Here is a 20,757-nt window from a genome sequence, read left to right on the forward strand (position 1 = left end):
TAACTAAGTCAATGTACAGCCTACTATTACCAAGAAACGATGTTGTGAATGCAACGCTTTAACAATCCACGTATGTTAGCACACAATTTAATTGTGCCCCTGATGCAATCCCATCTCATTTACAGCATACAAATAGCAAAAAAACTAAAAGGTACTCGTTTGTTTATTCGTAAGTGGTTAAAGGGCTCATACAATGCATATCTGTTTATGGACCCATGCTGGCACACCGGTGTTTAGCAGTAGAAACAGCGCAAACACATTCATTTTGTACCATACATTTTGAGATAGGAATTTCCAATGCATTTTATTGCAGCAGAATACAAATTTCACTGTCAGGAAAAAAATAAGAAATAAAGACAACCTGAAAATAGATTTAAACACATTTGTTACCAGTCATAGATCTAGTGTTGTCATCTCGATCTTAACATTATTAATTCTTCAGCAGAAAAATCTCCTCAGAGAAAGACAACAGAAAAAAATGTCATACAGTAACTGCAGGCTTTTATTATGGTTCCGGCATGTGTCTGCAGTAAATGTGTAATTAATTGCTTGGAGCACAGCAATGTGCTCTTAGTTGCCATTAGCAAAGTCCTCTAGATATCTAGGTCATCATCCGGATCCTCCTGGTCATAATCATCATTGGCGTCAGGTTCATAGAGGATCCTTCCTGATCCCGGGCCAGGCTGGAGAAGTGCCGACTTCCTGGAAGACAAAAATAAAATGGGAATTTAACAAAAGCTTAATACTAATTATTCAGATGGACGCAAGCAAGTGCAGTGGCGATACAGCTTGTGGGAAAAAAACAGGAGTGTCAGAAACGCACTTCTCTTTACTGAAGACGAAGGGAAGCGCCAGTTTTTCTTTGGCCTGTCTCTCCGTGTCAGACAGGCGGAGGTTAAAGGTCAGGTTGGCTGTCGGATCCACCTAAGGACAGACCGGGAAGAATCATACAACAGCCTTTGCTTATTTCTTTTAATTTCCGCATTGTGCATGCGAGCGACAATATCAGTGTGGTAATAATAATAATAATGTATTATATTTATATAGCGCTTTTCAAAGACTCAAAGACGCTTTACAAAATGAGTTTGGCACCTCGGTTTCATCTGTATTCACGTGCGTGTGTCCCGGATGACTGAGTTTGCTGTGTATTGTAACCGACAGGTCCTCGTTGATGCTGAAGGTCTCCTCCTGGTTCACAGACACACAACAGTTTAGTCGGCACGAGTCACCAGAATGGCTTAATTCTGCAACTCAAACAAGATACTTTATTCTCCACTCTCTCACGTCTTGCATGAGCTTGCCCGACTTGGTGCGTCTGGTGGTTTTAGCAACAGCTCCCAGTCCTCGAGTCCCCGGTGCCACAGTGACGACAGAGGTGGCCAAGTGGCGTATGCTCCCCACGGTACCTCGCTGGTGCATGTCTGTGTGCACCAGGACAATTACTGTTCTCACAGCGCCCCCTGGAGACGATTAAAGAAAGAGACTTGTAAAAAAAAAAAAAAAAAAAAGAGTGGCGCGTGTCTCTGGAGCGCGGCACAGTGACAGGGACTTAAAATATACAGCATATGCTATTGTAATTGGACGAACTTTGCTAACATCTTTCTGCAGAGTGTTTCTGCACAACAAACCTTTTTTGAGAGCCTGAAGTCTCTGGCAGACAGCAGCAGGGTCATGATGCCTCAGAATCCATGACAGAGAGTCTATGACTAGTGTCACTGCTTTGGCCTGAGGAGTTTGTTTGATTAATGTGCTTACGTCCTCTAGAGTAAATTGGTGTACAGTAAAGGCTGAGTTTCCGGTCCAGCCAAGAGGGTCTGAGTAGGCATTGTGAAAGTGTAGCCTATATTCAAAGTGGGTGGAAAAAATATGCATGAGTTAGTGGTTGCCTTGTTTGCGTTGCCAAGCTGTGCCCCCCACCAAAGAAAATTCATCAAGTTGTTCAATACTACCAACCCACTTTTTTAATTCAAATATAATTCTGACTATGGAGCTGGAAGGACTTACAAAACTTAAAAAGAACCTGACTTTCTACCTCTCCACTCACTTGAACTCTAATACATGCTGAGCGAGACGTCATATATAGACCTCCGTATTGCAGGGAGGATCTGTAATAAGTGTTCTACCTTACCTTGGATGGTGACCTACCGAAATGGACATTTTTAACACTTACACTTAAATTTCTTATCTCCAACACAAATCTACCAAACAGTCTCATTCACCTAAATAGAACTATCGTAGTGTACAAATTATCCAAAGATTATGTCCCACTCAATGTTTATTTGAGTACAATGAGTAATGAAGTAAAAAAAAAAAGTCTAGTTCAAAACATTTTTGTGAAGCTTCTAAAAACCTCTGAAACTGGCACATAAAAAGAATGACCAGGTAAATAACATTGTCAGTGAGTTAATGCACTCTCTGGATGAGGCCAAAGGGCTGCGCGTGCATGTCTTCAGCTTTACGGCGTACCTCTGTGGATCAAAGTTTTTTTTGTTGTTGTTGCAAGTATGACTACAACATTTTATTTACATATTATATCAATGTTATTTAGTAAATTGTTGTAAGTAAATTGTTGCCACTGCAATTCTTCTAGACTAAATAAGCTCTCTCTCTTACATTCCTGTGCAAAAAAGCATAAAATGGCTTAAATAATGCATGAAATATCTATTCACCTCTGTGCATTAGTTCTATCAAGTCCATCTCTGAATTCTTTTTCACAAGCCTCGAATCCCAAAACATGGACAACTTCTTCCTCCCTGAAACATAATATATTGATGTGAACTTACAGCAAAAGTTAAACTATGTTTAGATGATATACTGTTGGAAGTTATTTGCCCCGTACTGTGAGAAGGTTACTTACCGTTTAAGTGCTGTACTGATGTAGCTTTTCAGGAGGTGACGACCAGAGTAGCTCACTGTATCTGTCAAATGTACGTCCTATAGCATTAAAACTTGCCCAATTCTACAATATCTTTTTAATTTGTTTGTGTTCAATTGTTCAAGTTTGTCATGCTTCACAGTGCTTCCCCATTACATCTGAACCAATAATAATCTTAAGGGGGGGGCACCTTGAAGCTTACATCCAGAGTTATTGCCCAACCACTCACCCAGAAAAGAAATATCAGTTTGATTTTACACTCAAAATGTGCAAAATCTAACCTTTAAGGTAAAATTCTTAATCAAAAACATTTCACAATCGTACTAGCACTAGTAAGGTGACTGGACTGAGTTTTCTAAATTCAGGGATGAGGTGGGAGAACACATTGCAAAGGATCTGAGACCCATTCTCCCTGAATAATCTTTCCAGATCTTTCAGAGTCCACGGTCCTTGCTAGTGGACAGCTATTCTGTCTATTGTGAGTTTCTAATGCTTATACTAAAGAAAACTGCAGCTATTGACCTAATGTTTTTACATTCGAACGCTTCCTCATGAAATTTTACCATAACCTTGTATTGTTAAACCAACACTTTATCCGGTAAAGCATTACCAGAGCTGCGTTCAGTAGTCTTTAAATAGTAGAATCACTGTACCCAGTTTACGGAATTTCGATTAGCTACGTACCACAAACTACAGTTGTTCTGAACAACTGAATTAATTCGTTTTTAGACTACCGGTTGCTAAAAGTAAAAATGTAATCACATTGTGTTTTGAAAGTATTGCTTTTAGCTAGCTAGCGAAGACAGTAACCACACTAGCAAGTATTTACCTTGAAGTAAGATGAACCCTCCAGCTTCTGTTCCTTGCAGTACTTCCAACAACATATTACAAGGTAATAAATAGCTTACTGACGTTATACCAAAGATTAACACAAAAGTTGTGCTAAAGCGAAAATCGAATTATAACCACCACGTGTAATTTGTATTCATCCTCCTTAAAACGTTGATATTCTATCTCACAAGCTTTGTCAGGACATGAAATTGAGAATCTAAGTGAGTGTTTAACTGAATATTGAAGCAGGACTAGTAGTATATTCCATCATGGTCAAGGCGAAGTAAACCGCTCTTGTCAGGAGAAACTCATCCGGTTTGTAGCGCGCTTGCGCATTTTTTGGGTTGTCTAGCGCATAGAGATGGTTAGAGGTTATATTTGCATCCAAATTGCAGTAGGAGTCGCGTCCGGCCGCGTCAGCCGATGTTGGCGCGGGCAAGGCCACCTTCAGTTGTAAAAGGTTTTCGATCTTTGTGGATGGTAATCCATGAATACAAGTGATTACTAATATCGTTTTTATAAGCATTACATTCACGAAATGTGCTATGGGTTATACACCAACTTCTCTTGTATCTGAAAAGTATCTGAAAGGTATGTTGGCAAGAAAGATGATCAACTTATTTTTCGGCAACCGAGCAAGTGATGATTTCTTTAATCTCAGCAGATATTTTCATTTTACCTCTTTTATTGCACTTTCCGTTCAAACCAATGCAGGGAATAACCTACATTTCTTGGATATTTCTAGGGCAGGGCTGCCCAACCCTGTTTCTGGATATCTACTGTCCTGTAGGTTTTCTCTTCAACCCCATTTGTGACAAACCTGATTAAGCTTTTCATCCAGCTAATTATTAGAATCAGGTGTGCTATATTAGAGTTGGAGAGAATTTACAGTACAGTGGATCTCCAGGGACAGGGCTGGGCAGCCCTGTTCTAGGGGGATCGAAACATGAACCTGGTCACGTAGAACCAATGAAAACATTTGCTCAATAAATTATCCTCCCAATGCAAACCACCTCCTGCATCACGCTGCAAACTCAGCTAACATCTATTTAATCAACACTCCTGCTGTCACGTCTTTTTGCGAGAGGACTAACTAGTGCGGTGCACGCTAGCTCTGAGCTGAGGAAGAGACTAACGTTGTCCAATGTTTTGCACGGCACTTAGATTCTATTTTAGATTCTATTTTTTGAATTTTACCATGTGCAGTTTTTTTTATGTGTGACATTTAAGTGTTATTGATATTAATAAAGTATCGATTGCACGCCCATATCATCAAATGAAATGTCTGCATAGAATTGGGTAATAATTCGGTCAAGTTTACCCGCTCTATAAATAGACTGACACCAATATGAAGTGTGTTGCTTTGCGCAAGTTGTACGCAGTCTGCTTCCAACCTCTTCTGCAGCTCAGGTCTCTAAGGTTGTGTTCCTCTGCTCAGGTGGCATGCAAGTTCCTCTTCTCCCACAGTTTATTGTGCTTGTGCATTTGCCCCTCCTGGGAGAGAGTACTTTAGTGATCCCTGGTTTTCTACAGTCTGCAGTAGCCACAAGGCTGTCACTGCAGTTTACATTTCACTCAACCTATTTCATATAGTCTGAAAATTACTAATAGTTTTGTTGCGTTTAGAAGTTTATTTCTACTTAAACTGAAGCCCATTTAATCCATAACCTGATTATTGTTAGATGGCAAGTTGTGTCAATATTTGATTATTGACTGAAGGTCAGTTTACAGCCCTATTAAATCTGGAATCAGTTTGTTGTCTATGAACATTTATTCATAATTTGACATAATTCAATCACTGTCATTAACTCAGATAGTAAGTAGCCAATACCTGGATGCACAGACATCAACTTTGAAACATGGATTTCTTTTTTGGCCCGAGCCTGAGCACATGGCATACGGGTAACTGACTGCATTTCACACCTCCCAGTATAGTTGGTGTTAATAACCATAACCCCTCTTCCTAACATACATTTCTTTGTTCTTTCAGAAGCCATATTGCAAATGCAATAATATTTAAATACAGTTTTTTACAGTTGGGAAATTAACTCGACTATGGCACAAATACACAGGGAAGACCTCTTCCCATCCATACAAAATAGCTTTATCACAGATAGAAAAAGGGGTAATTATAAAGAATGTGGCTATGGGGAGTCAAAGATTGAGACCGTCTTTAGCTTAGTGAGGCTGTACACAACTTTGTTGTCATTTATTTTATCTGTCCCTCAGTGAAATCAGTGAGGGGACTGTGTATCGACCTCCATGCACACGCGGCATTCTATTGGCTCGATGTTGACAAATCTTGGGTGAATAATGCGTCTTGTCAAATAGATCCAGCAATAACATTGATCTACTGCACCTACAGACATATATAGCTCAACACAGTATTTCCCACATTGGTGCCAAAAACAATATGGCCACTACTGACTGGTTACCAGTCACACAGGTCTGGTTGTGCAGATTAATTCATTCTTTATATTTTATTGGCTCAGACTTGGCTGGGTGCTTGGTGTCATTGTCTTGCTGAAAGATGAATCATGTCCCCCTGTCAGAGATCTGAATCAGATTCTGATACAATCTGAATCAGGTTGTGCGATCTCTTCAATGGTCTCCCTGCAATTTGGTCTGTTCATCCTTCCCTCAACATTTACCAGTCTCCCACTCCCTGCTGCTGAGAATTATCCCCATAGCATGATACTCCCACCACCTTTCTAATTCATGCCCAATCAACTGAAGTCGCCAAAGTGGACTTGAATCAAGTTGAGATATCTCAAGGATGATTCAATGTCACAGGTAGCTTAATTTAGATTGTCATGGCAAAGAGTCTGAATACTTGTGTACATGAGATATTTCTGTTTTATTTAATCAATTATAAACTGAGACTACAAAACTAAACAATTTGAGAAATTAAGCGATCTGAAAACTTTCCGAAGCCACTGTATGTTTACAATGTTAAAAGTGGATAATTTATTCATCTACATTTTCTTGTAGATAGTGTTCTGTGCACACTGTACCAAAAAAGTGTATTATTGTTGCTGGATGTTATAAATTCTTATTTTCACAGAAAATAAAGGAAACCTCAGGTCGTCTAATGACACATGGGTAGTGTAGTTTTAAGGATTTGTTGTCCATCATCATTAACAAGAATGTACACACATTAAACTACACTACCCAACAAATCGAAGAGCTGTCACAGCGTTGTGGCAACCACAAGGGGCTTCTGCAATCAGTTGACATCGCTTATTGCTCGAGGAGGCGCGCAAGCTGCGCGAAAGGGACAAAACGGTGTAGACGCATTTTCAACTCTCGTCGATTGTTGGTCGTGTTATGGAAAAACGTCAACTTCATCCAAGAAATGTATTACCGGATCGTTTTTTTCGTATATGGATGCACCTGCTGCAGGTTTTCTTCGGTGACCTAATTCGTTAGTTTACTAAACTAGGTAGTTTGCTGCCAGGATTATTTATGCAATAGCTGCTGTGACGAAGAAATTAGCTAGCTAGCTAACAACGTAGCTAACTAAGCTTGCTTGTTAGCCAAACGGGCTCACACACATTATTTTACATTTCTTTTTCGTTAGTCCGGTATCTCACCGGCTTTACAACTATCCAGAACTGTGGATCATACGCCAAAAAAGTCAAGGATATCGTTTGTCTTCGAATTGTTGAATACTCTGTTCTCGGCTGGGGCTGCTCCCTCTGACACTGTCCCACGCAGTCAGCAGCAGTCTCAAGCCGGGAGAAAAGCACAGCCGCGGCTAGCTACTTGGTAGCTACCAAGAGACACGGGCCTTGTTGCTGAGGCGACAATGCTTGAAATAATGTCTGAACACCAAGGTAAGTTAAAGTGACAGTTCACATTGTTAGCTAGTTAGTAATGGATCTTGAGTTGTTTTCTAGGCACTGTATCGGCTTTGTAAATACAATAATCATATAGTAAAGCAACTGTTGGTTGTTCAGTCGCCATGTTAGCTAGTTGGTGAGCGACCTAGCTAACCTTATTAACTTAAACGCTAGAGTAACTAAAACGTTAACGGACATTAGACAGCCTTACATTACAATACAATACAATAACTAGTATATTAAGTTACTAACAAATTTGCTACATCTCTACTAGTTAACTGATGACAGCGTAAATACGCTTGGAGAGTTTAATACTGTACCGTTTGTGATAGCATATTTGTCAGCATATTACAATAACAATACTTATTGCTAATTAGTTTGTGTAACTTAGCGTTTGGCTGCTGACCATGTCATCTGTGGATATGTACCGCAATATTACAGCTAGTATATCTCACTGCTGGCTACTGCTAGCTATAAGCTAACGGTCGGTACTGTGCTGTGGTAATTCTAACAAAATGGAGCCAAAATGATTGTTACTTTGCCAACCAATCAACGTTAATCATCACGCTTTTCAGCAGTGTTTGTTGTTGGTTGTTACGTTTGGGTATAACTAAAACTTGTATGTGATTGTAACTTTAGTTGACAAGATAACTGCAGAGTTAATGTTGCAAAGTTCACATTTTCGGGTTGAGGCTCCGATCTCACGCCAGGGAAGCGGTGCTGTCTCAAACATGCATGGCCACGGTTCACGATTGTTAGCCAACTTGCTAACGATAGCTAGCCAGCCAGCTACATTCTACTCGATAGTTTCATCACCATGGCTGGACATGGACATCAGTCATCTAGAAGACTCTGTTATCCCGAGTGTCTTGACCATATTCTCCACTTTGAATCAGCCTTTACCGGCAGTAACGTTGTTGAACTGTTGTGATATATTATAAAAACAACATTGTTAGCGTTAGTTGGTTAGTTTGTGAGCAGGGCAGTTATTCCCTTGTTTTAGACATATGGCTAACGTGTTAGCTAAGCTACACAGGCAGTAAGTTAGCTTTAGCTGATAAACGCTGCAGCAAAAGGCTAACAAGTAGCTCAACGTTAGCCACTTTTAAAATTCAATTAACCGCACTACACTGGCTTGCAGACATGGCGTTCTTAACTATTACCTTCTTTAGTTTTACATTGCATTAGCAAATAAACTTGCTATCCTATATTGTCTGGGTGCAGTCGCACGGCCAAACAAAAAATTACGCACGTCTAGCTAGAAACTAGCTGCAGATTGACCGGAGAGGTAAGAAATGAGGTTGTTAGAACTTAGAAACTGAACGATGCCTGTTCTTTGAGTAATGTTCTGTTACCTAACACTAAACAGAAACCTCGTATATGTGTTTTTCTTTTCTACGTAGATTCATTATTGAAGTGCAAAACCGAGACTCTGGTAAGTACACTTTCGGGGTAATATTCCGTTAAATGTATACCATCATTATCTTTTGGTGATGTCTGTATTTGTTATTGGCTTGTTTATCTGTATGGATGCCATTAATTTGATTGTTTTGTCTTTTTATAGCCTCCAGAGAGGAGAAAGAGGACTGTTGAAGACTTTAACAAATTCTGCAATTTTGTCTTGGCATATGCAGGCTATATCCCCAATCCGAAAGAGGTGGGTCAACTAGGCAGAACATGACATAGTTACCTATTACTTATAGACTCTAATGGTGTTTGAGAGCCCTGTGCATCTGTTATTGTTTGTCCTGTAGAGGTTCCCCCCCAACCCTCCTCATTGTTCTTTCCTGTGGCTGTGTAGGAAGGCCCATGGTCTCCGGCATCCTCCAGCTCCCCACACAGTTCAGCCACGTCCGGGGAGAGTGTGGCCGGTGGCGGCGGCGGCAGTGGGAGCTCCATGGGGGCCAGCTGGGGGGACGGGGCCAACGACCTGCACACCATCCACACTTTTGTCCGGAAGGCCCGCGCCAACAAGGGCAAGGGCATGCGCCGCATGCATTCGGACAGCTCCCTGCTGGACAAAATGCGCCTGAAAGACTCTCTCTATGACGGCCAGGTGGCCAACAAGGCGGAGCGCAGGAAAGACCGAAAGCTAAAAAGGCTGTCGACGGGCTCCGGCGTCGGCGGCGCGGGCGAAAGTGGCAGCAGTGGCGGGGAGAAGAGGGCCCGTATCAAGCGGAGCAAAAACCCAAAGCAGCCCAAGGGCCTGAAGAAGCTCAAAAGCTCGGCCACCCAGAGCGAGACAGACTCTGAGACGGGCCATGCCCACCCCGGGGAGCGCCTGGTCCGAGAGGACCTGACAGGGCACGTGGTCTCCGCCGGGATGCAGGGGCTGGCTAAGATGCAGGCGGCGGACGAGTCCAACCGGGAGGCGGAGATGAGCTCGAGTGAGGGCGAGACCTGGATAGCGGACGAAGACATCATGGTGGAGTCGGGTAAGGGATTTAATTCCAAGCACGCCGTAGTCGAGGTGGCTAACATGCCTTTCTAGTTCTAAGCGTCGTACTAACGTGGACGCCCTGGCCCCAGTTTTCCAAAAGCGCCCTGCGGCTCAGGTCATTGTCCGAGCCATGCTGTGCATGAACTGAGCCCTTGGATGATTTTGGAAAGGGCATGTTCAGCTGGATGCTATGTTTTGAAATGTTCAGTGGGGAAAATGCTGTCTAATTACAAGCCTGTCTGGCGCATAGAATAGGAATTAGGTCGGGAAACGTGTTCAATGAAAAACAATTGTTTCTGTCACACATGATTTAATAGGTGAGTGATAATAGCTGTTAGAGCCACATAACCTACATAACTGTGTTGCCCTCCATGTCATTCCTGAGTAATTACCGATTAATTTGGGTGCCATGAAATAACATTTTCTCAGAGAAAAACAATTAGTGACACTTCACTTTGGAAACCATGGCCTCCCTTAGGTTCCAGTAATCAAATCCGTTAACCCTCAGTGACCTGTGGCCCCTTCTCACCTCTCACCCTCGTCCCTCCTTTCCCACGCAGGTGACGACTCTTGGGACTTAATCACCTGTTACTGTGGCAAGCCGTTCGCGGGGCGACCCATGATCGAGTGTAACCAGTGTGGCGTGTGGGTCCACCTCTCCTGCGCCAAGATCAAGAAGTCCAATGTCCCTGACATCTTCTACTGCCACAAGTGCAGGGACAGTCGACGGGCCGGGCAAAAGAAAGACCCATGAAGAGGGGTCAAATGTACGTTCCCACCCGTGTCCGATTACAACAAGCAAGATTTTCTCTGCAATCCCTAAAGCTGATTATTAACCCTTACCTGGACGGCAACTATATCGTTAGAGTTCTAGGTTTTCTTTTTTGACAATCACCATCTTCACTTATTCGTGTGGGTTCTTTGTCACCTTCTGCCTCCGTAAAATGGACAGAAACAGGAGGATGTTGTTCATGGGGGGGTATCTCTTTATTAAATGTAACATACAAATAGATACGCCTCTCTTGCTCTGTAGTTTTACTAAATTTAGACCCCCCCCCCCCCCCCCCCCCCCCCCCTCCCAAAGTAAGTCACTGAAATGTTAAGACTCCCTTGCAGACATCAATCTCCCGGTTTTCATGTTAAAGGTCATAGCATAATGTGCATGACAAGTTATAGAGAATTATTTATTTAGGATATCGATGGGCTACTTTTCTAGCTGTCAACATTTGAGGAACAAGGCAAGTATTTTATAATGGTACATCAACTGTTGTGAGTCCTGAAATTAGTAATCAATGCAACTCTCCTGCCTTGACACAGGCACAACCTCTATCACTCTCAGACAGGAAAAATGGATACTCCTTTTTATTTTTGTCCATAAGCTATCTTTTTAGTGCTAGAAGGGAGGTTTTGTTATTTGATTTTTTTTTTCCCCTAGCAATTGTTTTTCTCATGTAAGCTTTCGATATGCGATTGTTTATTAATTTCTTTGTATACTACTCCACTCAGTACCTGCTTATCACTGAGTGGCAAAGGGACACTGTGAGATTCTGACAAGATGCTGACAAGATGCTTTTCCTACCAGGAAAACTTGAGCATACCATACCTCAGTGCATTATTTAGGAAGTTGGGAGGTAGTTTCCAAAGCCATTGCTAACTAGCGTTAGAGCAATCATTGAACGTCTACAGTCACACTAGTATATGCTCCCTCTAATGTCCTCCATACTGCAGAGACGTACACATGGTGTCCAGGAAACTGATGTCAGAGCTGGCAGAATCTCACAGTGTCCCTAAAAGCAGCAATGAGATCTGCCCTTCAAGGTTTTGATTTACCAGATCAAATCTGAAACTTTGAATCTATTCCATAGAAATAGGCACAAACATTTGTGCTACAACAGTGCACTTTTGAAAGGCAGTGTTATTTGGGAAAAATTTGAGTTGCTATACAGTTTCAGCAACTGCTAATGACCTGCAACTTAAACTAATGGCTGTGATGTAAAATGTTCTGATGCAGCCCTTAACGTTTTACTTTATCTACCCTTACTTTATTTTTTATTTTTTTATCAACAGGTGCTATATAAACTAGGAGTATATAACATCTGCTATAGCACAATATTACTTTGATTTCCCAAAGCAAGTCCATGGGATCCTTTAACAGGCCCTTTGGGTGCAAGGCCATGGGATCCTTTAACAGGCCCTTTGGGTGCAAGGCCATGGGATCCTTTGACAGGCCCTTTGGGTGCAAGGCCATGGGATCCTTTGACAGGCCCTTGCAGTTTGACTTGGCTGCAGATCTCAATCTACATTGCTAGTTAAGGTTTATTTTTATTTATTCACATTTTGTGTTTTGTTTTCTGTATCAAGAAACTTCTGTTTTGGGAGGATGAAGTCGTTTCTGTAAACTGTTGTGATTGGACAAATGTCAATGTCGCTTGTGGAAGTGGCTTCAACATCTAATCTTTTTTTGCATGTAAGGTTGTACAGTAATTTTTTTTTTTTTTAATTTCTTTAATGTTATCATTCTTCTTTTTAATTTCTGAATGGCTGGTTGAGATTGCTCCTGAATCTGAATAACATACAAATCCCTTCCCCATATGATTGTCTCATTGGAAAAACAGTTGACTGTAGTGTACAGGAAAATAAGTGGATGTCACATGAGTCGTGGCAGTTTCTTTTACGTTGGTTGGTTTTACCTTCCTTTTTTTTGTTGGTGGGAGAGTCATGTTTAGTCCCCGAAAAGCAAAAACACTCTCACTGCCACCCTTCCTTTTGATTATTTGTATATACCCTGTTCTTTGATGACTGTATATATATGAAAGGGATAAGAGAGGGGAGAAAAGCCTAGCAAATGTTATATTTTCGGCATCTGATATTGTTTTTCTTTAACTGTAGCTTTAAAAATAAAAAAAAGGTTTCTTTTTGGGGAGCACCTTTTGTCGTCTCGTCTTCATGGCATAATTGAGGCAAAATGTACAGAACACGTTTTAATGGCAGTTGGGCACACAGTTTCTGTGTTTGTCATTGTACACATACAACCACTAGGGGGTGTTAACAGCAGGTTAGTACAATAATGTAGCTTGTTAAATACAAGAGTCTTAACATCATATGCAGTCATACTTCTATGGGAGTTTACTGAACACCTGTCCTTTTATATTGAGTTCCCAATTGAATTGAATACAAGTAAAGTGAGTGTTGGGTGAGATTGGAGGGGTTGGAAGCAGTTGTTGCTGTTCCAGTCAGTCTTCTGATTTATCCTGCAACACAGAGTTTCAGTGTCAGGTGGCAATCTCCCACAAAAACTGCCAAAAGGAGCACCTCATGTTCAGACAATGGAAAAACAATTACATGCAAGAAAGGACGTGATTGTTTTTTTTTTTTAAAGAGATTTTACAGGACATTCTTATGAATGGAATCCATTGATCTGTGCTCTTACCTTTCTGTTCCGTTTGGGTGACATTAAACCACTTCCAATTGGATCCAGTGGAACTGTTGCCTTCTTCCTGAAATGATGGGAACAGCCAGAAGAGGAACCCACTGAACAACTCTGATTGGATTTGTTTAGTGGCTAAAGCGATGCACCCAGATGTAATTACATGTAATTATGATGTTGGTGAACTATTACATCAGCAGCTATGTTTCAACCTTAGATGATGGCGTTACCCAGTCCATCCACTCCTACCTGTTGTCCATGGGTTTGCGACGGTGCTGGCTGTGATGGTGGGCAGGTGTGCGTTCCTCGGTGACGGAGGTGCGCTCCACAGGGGCTGAGAGGCGTTCCAGAGGGGCAAGGAAGGTGGAAGCCTGGGATCTACGATTTTCCCAGTCCCGGGTAGTCTCCCCGGCATCTCCTGGTGGAGAACGGTCGGCAAGGTCAGAGAGCTCTGACATGTCCGGGAAAAACTCCTGGTCCGGCCAGTTGACATCCTGGAGATACAGAGGAGAGTGCTTTGAGTCCATCAGCAGGATCAACGCAGTTAACATGCTATGAATTAACTGCATTTATTTGAAAACATTTTTATTTTCATTAACATCGATGAGTCCCACAGACAAAGAGGATGTATCCCTGAAGGCAATGCAGAACAGAAGACACATTGTCTAAAGGAGTTGGTGCGACAATCCATGTTCAAACTTTTTCCAGCAAAAGCCATTGGGTGTATATCATGAGCATTTACTATACCCTTTTCTGTCGCAGTCTGTCAGGCAGCCGGACAGCAAACGAGTCTCCCAGCATCAGGCATAATCCAAAGACTGGCAACAAACTCCATGAGTAAAGCATCTGTATGTTTGACAAATATGTTACTGAGTAAAGCATCTGTATGGCTGACAAATATGTTACTGAGTAAAGCAACCGTATGGTTGATAGATATGTTACTGAATAAAGCACCCGTATGGTTGACAAATGTTAAGAAACTGATCGACCCACCGATCAACTTGTTGAAGTGTGGGTATCAATATGTTGTTGACTTGATACTTGTGGAATAAGTAAAACCACAAGATTATATGGAAATAGATTAAATTTGAATATCACATGAACGGACTAAAGAAATACAAATGCATGTATAGATCTTTCCCAAAGTCAATGAAAATAGCTTGACTCACCTTCAAGACCAATCCCTTTTTCAGTAGACAGTTGGTGAAAATTCTGTAGTTCCTCTTGATTGTTGGCTTTTCACTCGTCTGCCGGCTGCTGTTGTGGGGGGGTATTTGTAGGCATGGGGTCGGGGTGGGTTTATATTCAAGTTAGATGAAGGGGTGTTTAGGCTAGGGCTGTGTGTGTTGGAGACTATGGGACCTGAGACGTGACAATTATATCTCACATATCTCAGGCCCGGCCTTGCCATGGCTGAACTTTGGGTCAAAGCTTTTAGGCGGTAGAAACTTTTGATAATTGTACATGCACACCCAGATCCACACACTGACCACTGCACCACCATCACCCCCTAACCCTCCCTCCACCTTCCTCTCCACTAAGGAAGAAAGATGAGGTAATGATTAGGGCATCGTTGTGGAAAGGATGCTTCGGTTCATTGTTTACACTCTGGGGTGGAAACTGCATGGTTTCCAACCGGTTTGGACTGGCTTTCATCCATTAGTACCAATTAAACAAATTCGTATGGTAAAGATGTTACGTTTTCTTGATATCAAAAAATCCTCATCCATACCAAATAGAAATATAAAAAGGCAAAATAAAGTGTTAGTCCCTTGTTTCATGAGCAGAAATCTAAGATTCCAGACGTTTTGTTTATTTCTTAAATATTTTGTGCACATCCCTGATAGTGAGCATTACCGCCTTGCCAGTAAAGTTCTTCTGACAGGTGTACGGGCCAAACAGCACCAGTAAACATTTTGCTGGTGACAATAAAAGGCCACTCTACGATACTGTGAAATGTGCAGTTTGTGCAACTGCAAACACTTCTGCATAAACTGTCACATGGTGCTTTAAAAGCACAGGGACACCATGACCAGCTCCTAATGCCCACTGTGGTGCCATTCATCTACCAGCGTCACCTCACGTTTCAGCAATATCACGCACAACCCAGTGTCCCGTGATCCGTCCACAGGCCCACAGCTCCCACCAGGCCACAATCAACGGTCTGATCAGCTTAAAGCAAAGGAAATGGGTCTCGGTGCAAAAGGCAAATGGGCATTCCCAGATTTTTCTTGTAAAGCTTTGTTTTTTTGTGTGACGGGACTAGCCTTTCCAAAGCACACCTTCAGTACTGATCCAGTGCTATATGACCGAAATGTTCTGAGGAATATTAATCCTCATGATATATTACCTATAGAGTTCTCAATCCTATACTCTAAACTATTTCTGATGTCTATTTCTGGGATTCTTGAAATTGAAAGTATTGGGGCAACCACTACGTTTTTAGAGGTCCTTCAGAGAGGGGGAAAAATGATAGCAACTGTCCTTTGAGGTACCTAGAATAACCTGCAAATGTTTCCCCTCAGTTTCTAACCGCCAGGATCCTTTCTGTTCATCCAGGCCATCACCTGGGATGTACTGTTAGAAGACAGAGAGACAGACCCCCAGACAGACTGACCGAGATAGCATCAGATCAGATGAACGTCTACACCGTGTGTGGCCGACTGGAAAAACCTGACTACCTCGTCTCGCCTAATTTCACCATCAAATTGAGGACCTCCAACCACACACACACGCTGTCCATACACACAGAGGAATACCAGACAAAGGAAAGATAGTGAACAAGGGAGGGAGGGAGGGAGGGAGGGAGGAAGGGGCTCAAGTGCCTTGCATGGAGCTTGCGCATGGTCTGACACGTTTTCACTTTTCCTCTTTTCCCGCCCATGTCCTAATTATTTCTATTTTGGGGCTGCTGAACAGAACCGAACCTAGAGCCAGCGCTGATAGATCTCCTTGCAAAAATAAACTGATGGTGCTTCGGCCGCCTGCTGAATGTGGGCGCTGCTAATCCCGCCCAGGGAGTCTGTCAACAGGGGCAGAGACTAGATGGGCTGTGCTGATTACCTTAATTATCGCAGAGCCATGGCGACACGATGTTGGTACTGTTGGTCATTACCAGTGTGTGTGTGTGCGCGCGCGTCTTTGTGCAGTCGACCCTAGCTAGAGTCCGCTCATCTCCTCCACCCAATTGTGTGATTGTGTGTATATCTGTGTGTGTGTTTAAGAGCGTGTCTGGCCAGCATGACTCCCCCTGCTTCCCAACTCTGGCTGCCCTATAAGTATTCAGTAGGACAGTGTGTGCCAAATTTAGACCACGAGTTAAGTCACAGAACATGCATGTCTGCTTTCAATAACACTGATGATGAAATCCACGATGAGTCCACTGGACCAACATTAGCTACTGGACATAATTACACACAATAACTAAGCTAATATAACTCAAACTCACACACCACTGTGCATGTGCAGTGGATAGGCCTACTTCTGTTTTGTTAAATTTGCAATGTGTTGATCACGTTCAAAAAGAATTCAGGTCGATAACTTAGAATTGATTATGAATAGCTTTGTATAAAACCAGCCTTCGTAGATTTAGGGCATGCACTGTGAATGAGAAAGTCCACATATATATACTTCTGTAACATAATTTATTGAGCAAATCCATGTAAAAAGCACAGACCACATCATTCACTGTCAATAGCCCTATCAGTTCAATTTATAATTGCCCAACATTGAATTGACATCGCCCTCTTGTGGTTATAGATTATTTATTTATTTATTTATTTAATTAAAATAGTAACATACAGGTGCAAAGAGGAAAAGTAAAATACAGGAAACCACATGAACTCTTTACACAGCCAGAGGTCCTATAGTAACAAATCATTTTGACAAATAATACTACAAGTTTTTACAGCCTTTTTGTTTTTCTTTTTAGTTAACATGGTGCTGCATAGCTTAAATTCATTTATAAAATTGACATAATTTGGTTTTGAATCAGACCATTTACATCTATGAATATGATATTTCCCTAAAACGATTAACAGTTAAATCAAGTATATCACATCTCAGTTCATCATTTGTAAAATAAATCATTACATCAAACCCATTCAGTCGTACCAGGTATCTTGTTTTCTTTGTGAGAAAGTTCCATACTTCAGTCCAGAAAATTCTACTCCAGATACAGGTAAAAAATATTAATTCTCCATTCCACAGAAATTCACACATGTAATTACTATTCAGCTTGAATCTTTCCAAAACATGTTACACTTGATACATTCTACATAACAACTTAAAAACTTCCTTCACTTTATTATTAATACAATATTTGTTAGTGGTCCATGCCTTCTCCCATTGTATATCACCATAAATATTAGACCAATAGAATCTAGCAGATGGAAATACAGTTTCACAAGGAACATTCCTAATCTGTTTATTATTATATTTGTTCTTGAGGATGTTCATATCTCCAATTAATAAATGATCATGTAAATGTATATTGCTAACATCAACAGAGCCTGATTAAAAAAAATATATTTAAAAACCTGGGGATCGCAACAAATACAATTGCATATTCTTTAGGGGTTATTGGAATTTAAAAATGTTCAAGAAATTCACCAAATAAGAGTAAATACCCATCCTCATTCAATAGCTGACCAACCAAAATAATTGTATATCAATCAATCAATCAATCATATGTATTTATAAAGCCCTTTTTACATCAGCAGTTGTCACAAAGTGCATTTACAAAACACCCGGCCTTAAACCCCAAGGAACAAACAACAGTAGTGTTGAATTTCAGTGGCTAAGAAAAACTCCCTAGGAAGGCTGAAATTTAGGAAGAAACCTAGAGAGGAACCAGGCTCAGAGTGGTGAACATATAAAAAGTACAAATTGTAATAATTAATAAATGCATGTGGGCTGAGTCCAGAGTCTATTTAAACCTAGTCCAGGTTGGAAGCATGACCAGCTGGACAGGGACAGGGACAACACGGGGGGGGGAGGGGGGGTCAGCACAGTGGCAGCTGAAATCGTCAGGTATCGTCTTGATCTGCAACACAACCAGGAGGACTTTGGACAGGGACAGAAACAAGTCTTTCAAGCCTGGTACTCCGGAGGTGTGGGCCAAGACCTCATGTCCACCTAAATTTAAAACGGCAGAAGACAGGGAACATTTTGAAAATGCATTCCTTAGATCTACAAGGATTTATAGTGGAAAAGGAGAACTGATCCTACTCCCCCAGCACAATAATATAGAAGTCCTTGGGGCTGAGACAGGGGGGTCCAGTGACACTGTGGCCCTATACGGGGGAGGCCCCAGACAGGGCCCAACAGGCAGGAAATAAATCCACCCACATTGTTAAGTATCAATCAAAGGGACACCCACCAACAACAACCACCCTGAATGAGGGCCGAGTATTGCCAGCAGAGTACAGCCCAATTGCACAAGTGCGCAACAGAGAGACAACAACAAGCCAGTGACTCGGCTTCCCAGTGGCGATGAGAGCCCACCTGGCAAGACAGCAAGGGTGGACAGTATCAAGCCTTTCTGGTCACCTTCAAGCCCTTGGGCCAGACTCCACTTAATCATAGATCATGCTGTAGAGATGAGTCTTTAGTAGACACTGCCAACAAAGCTCTTTGTTTCTTGGGTCATAAAATGAGCATTTCTGTTTTTCTTGAATTTAAAAGTAAGAAGTTCTCTGTCATCTACTTCCTAATATCCTCCAGAGGCTTAATTTCCGCAATTTTTTGTGAGTTTGGTTCACATTCGGAGGAAAGGGAGCAATTTATTATTTTCAACATTGGCTGACCTAGCACTGGAAATGGCACCTTAAGTAATTTTGTTGGAATCGGGTCTAGCTGACAATTTGTGGCTTTAGAACTCATTACAAATCTAGTGAATGAGTCGATCGATACAGGATCAAAAATGTCAAGTGTCCCCATTGACACCTGGTCAGGGAGGTTCAGGACATTCTCAGGACAACTGAGATTTTGGGCACTGTAATTACCTATTTAAGGAGGAGTCAGTTATTTGTTTTCTAATGGTGATGATCTTTTCATCAAAGAAGTTAATTTATTAATTACAGCTAAAGTGAAGACACACTTCAATTGTTGTGCGTTGCTTTACAACTGTATTGAAGATACATTTTGGATAGTTTTTGTTCACCTCAATCAGGTTGGAGAAATAAGCTGATCGAGCAGATGTGAGGGCTTTTCGGTATTGTAGTGTACTGTCAATCCAGACTAGTTTAAATACTTCCAACTTGGTGGAGCGCCACTTTCGCTCCGATTTTCTAGAGGCTTGCTTGAGTGCTCTAGTATTTTCTGTGTACCAGGGAGCAAGTTTCTTGTTGCGTTTTTAATGGTGCAACCGCGTATCTAAAGTATTTCGCAGTGTTGAGTTTAGATCCTCGATTAATTCGTTTGAGGATTTATTTACTCTGTCGTTGATGAGCAAACTTGTAAGAATATCAAGAAATATATTTGTAGTCTGAGAATTTATAGTTCGGCTTTTGAAACTCATTGTTTGTGGAGCAAGTGGATTTCTTGTTTTAACGATAAATGTAATATTCCAGGAATTTTGGGGGAAATTATTAGATCTACAATATCTATTTCCCGTGAAAGGTATAATTGTGGCAGTGCGTTGGACCTGAGACATGTTGGATAAAACCCAATGACTCAATTATGGCTTCAAATCATTTTTGAAGAGGGTCATTGGACTTTTCCATATGAATATTGAAATCGAATATTGCCATGACTACAAGGTTAGACAAGAATTCTGGAAACTCATTGAGGAACATTATGTATGGCGGGGGGCCTGTAAATAGTAGCTATGTAAAACGATTTATCAGCTTGGTTAACTTTCATGAGTAAAACTTCAAAAGAATGAAAACCAGTGATGTGTTTAAGAGTAAATTTATATTTACTGTCATAAATATTAGTTACACCTCCTCTTTTTCGGGATGCACGGGGGATATGATCAATATAGCCAAAAGGAGAGGTCTCATTTAGGGCAGTAAATTAATCAGGCTTTAGCCTTAATTGTTTCACACAAGCCAATTAGATCTAGTCTATGATCAGAGATATCCTTATTGTTTCATAGAAAATGGTTATAGATTATAACATTGAAATGACGCACAAGGCTAGTGAAAAACATGAAAACTTGTCAAAATCTAATTCTTAATTTTGAGAGGATTAATTATATTGTGTGCAAAAAGTAAACGATTACAATTGTTGCTGATTTTATATGATTCAGCACGATTATATTGCCTTGTTATTAATGTGTTATTGCAATTTCTGCTAATTCCGTTTCCTATCAGGTATCATGTGGGACGTCACCAGACAT

At 41.3% G+C, this 20,757-nt stretch overlaps 2 protein-coding genes and 2 long non-coding RNA genes across 6 annotated transcripts; 1 reads left to right on the forward strand and 3 right to left on the reverse strand.

Annotated features, from left to right (window-relative positions):
* Nucleotides 1-145: 145 nt before the first annotated feature.
* On the reverse strand, nt 146-4,038 carry elp5 (elongator acetyltransferase complex subunit 5). Of its 2 annotated transcripts, XM_010887866.3 has the most exons (8): nt 3,705-4,037; nt 2,858-2,918; nt 2,670-2,753; nt 1,629-1,840; nt 1,285-1,460; nt 1,093-1,188; nt 824-924; nt 146-702 (listed from the first exon to the last, which is right to left on the reverse strand). In XM_010887866.3, the coding sequence occupies exons 1-8, from the start codon at nt 3,757-3,759 to the stop codon at nt 594-596; spliced, it is 894 nt and encodes a 297-aa protein (XP_010886168.1). In that variant the 5' UTR covers nt 3,760-4,037; the 3' UTR covers nt 146-593. The 2 variants fall into 2 exon arrangements, with proteins under 2 accessions (XP_010886168.1, XP_010886169.1); XM_010887867.4 differs by lacking the exon at nt 2,670-2,753 and having other exon boundaries at nt 3,705-4,038.
* A 2,899-nt stretch (nt 4,039-6,937) lies between these two features.
* phf23b (PHD finger protein 23b) lies at nt 6,938-11,051 on the forward strand. Its single transcript, XM_013140358.4, has 5 exons — nt 6,938-7,542; nt 8,952-8,983; nt 9,113-9,205; nt 9,350-9,983; nt 10,549-11,051. The coding sequence occupies exons 1-5, from the start codon at nt 7,515-7,517 to the stop codon at nt 10,740-10,742; spliced, it is 981 nt and encodes a 326-aa protein (XP_012995812.2). The 5' UTR covers nt 6,938-7,514; the 3' UTR covers nt 10,743-11,051.
* Nucleotides 11,052-12,988: 1,937 nt separating this feature from the next.
* LOC117593977 lies at nt 12,989-13,751 on the reverse strand. Its single transcript, XR_004575439.1, has 3 exons — nt 13,665-13,751; nt 13,419-13,485; nt 12,989-13,239 (listed from the first exon to the last, which is right to left on the reverse strand). It is a non-coding gene; the product is annotated as an uncharacterized LOC117593977 (long non-coding RNA).
* Nucleotides 13,752-13,817: 66 nt separating this feature from the next.
* Nucleotides 13,818-14,672, reverse strand: LOC117593978. Of its 2 annotated transcripts, XR_004575441.1 has the most exons (4): nt 14,585-14,672; nt 14,409-14,455; nt 14,163-14,261; nt 13,818-13,909 (listed from the first exon to the last, which is right to left on the reverse strand). It is a non-coding gene; the product is annotated as an uncharacterized LOC117593978 (long non-coding RNA). The 2 variants fall into 2 exon arrangements; XR_004575440.1 differs by lacking the exon at nt 14,409-14,455.
* Between the last annotated feature and the right edge of the window lie 6,085 nt (nt 14,673-20,757).

The sequence above is a fragment of the Esox lucius genome, chromosome 24 (assembly GCF_011004845.1).
Source record: "Esox lucius isolate fEsoLuc1 chromosome 24, fEsoLuc1.pri, whole genome shotgun sequence".
Taxonomy (NCBI): domain Eukaryota; kingdom Metazoa; phylum Chordata; class Actinopteri; order Esociformes; family Esocidae; genus Esox; species Esox lucius.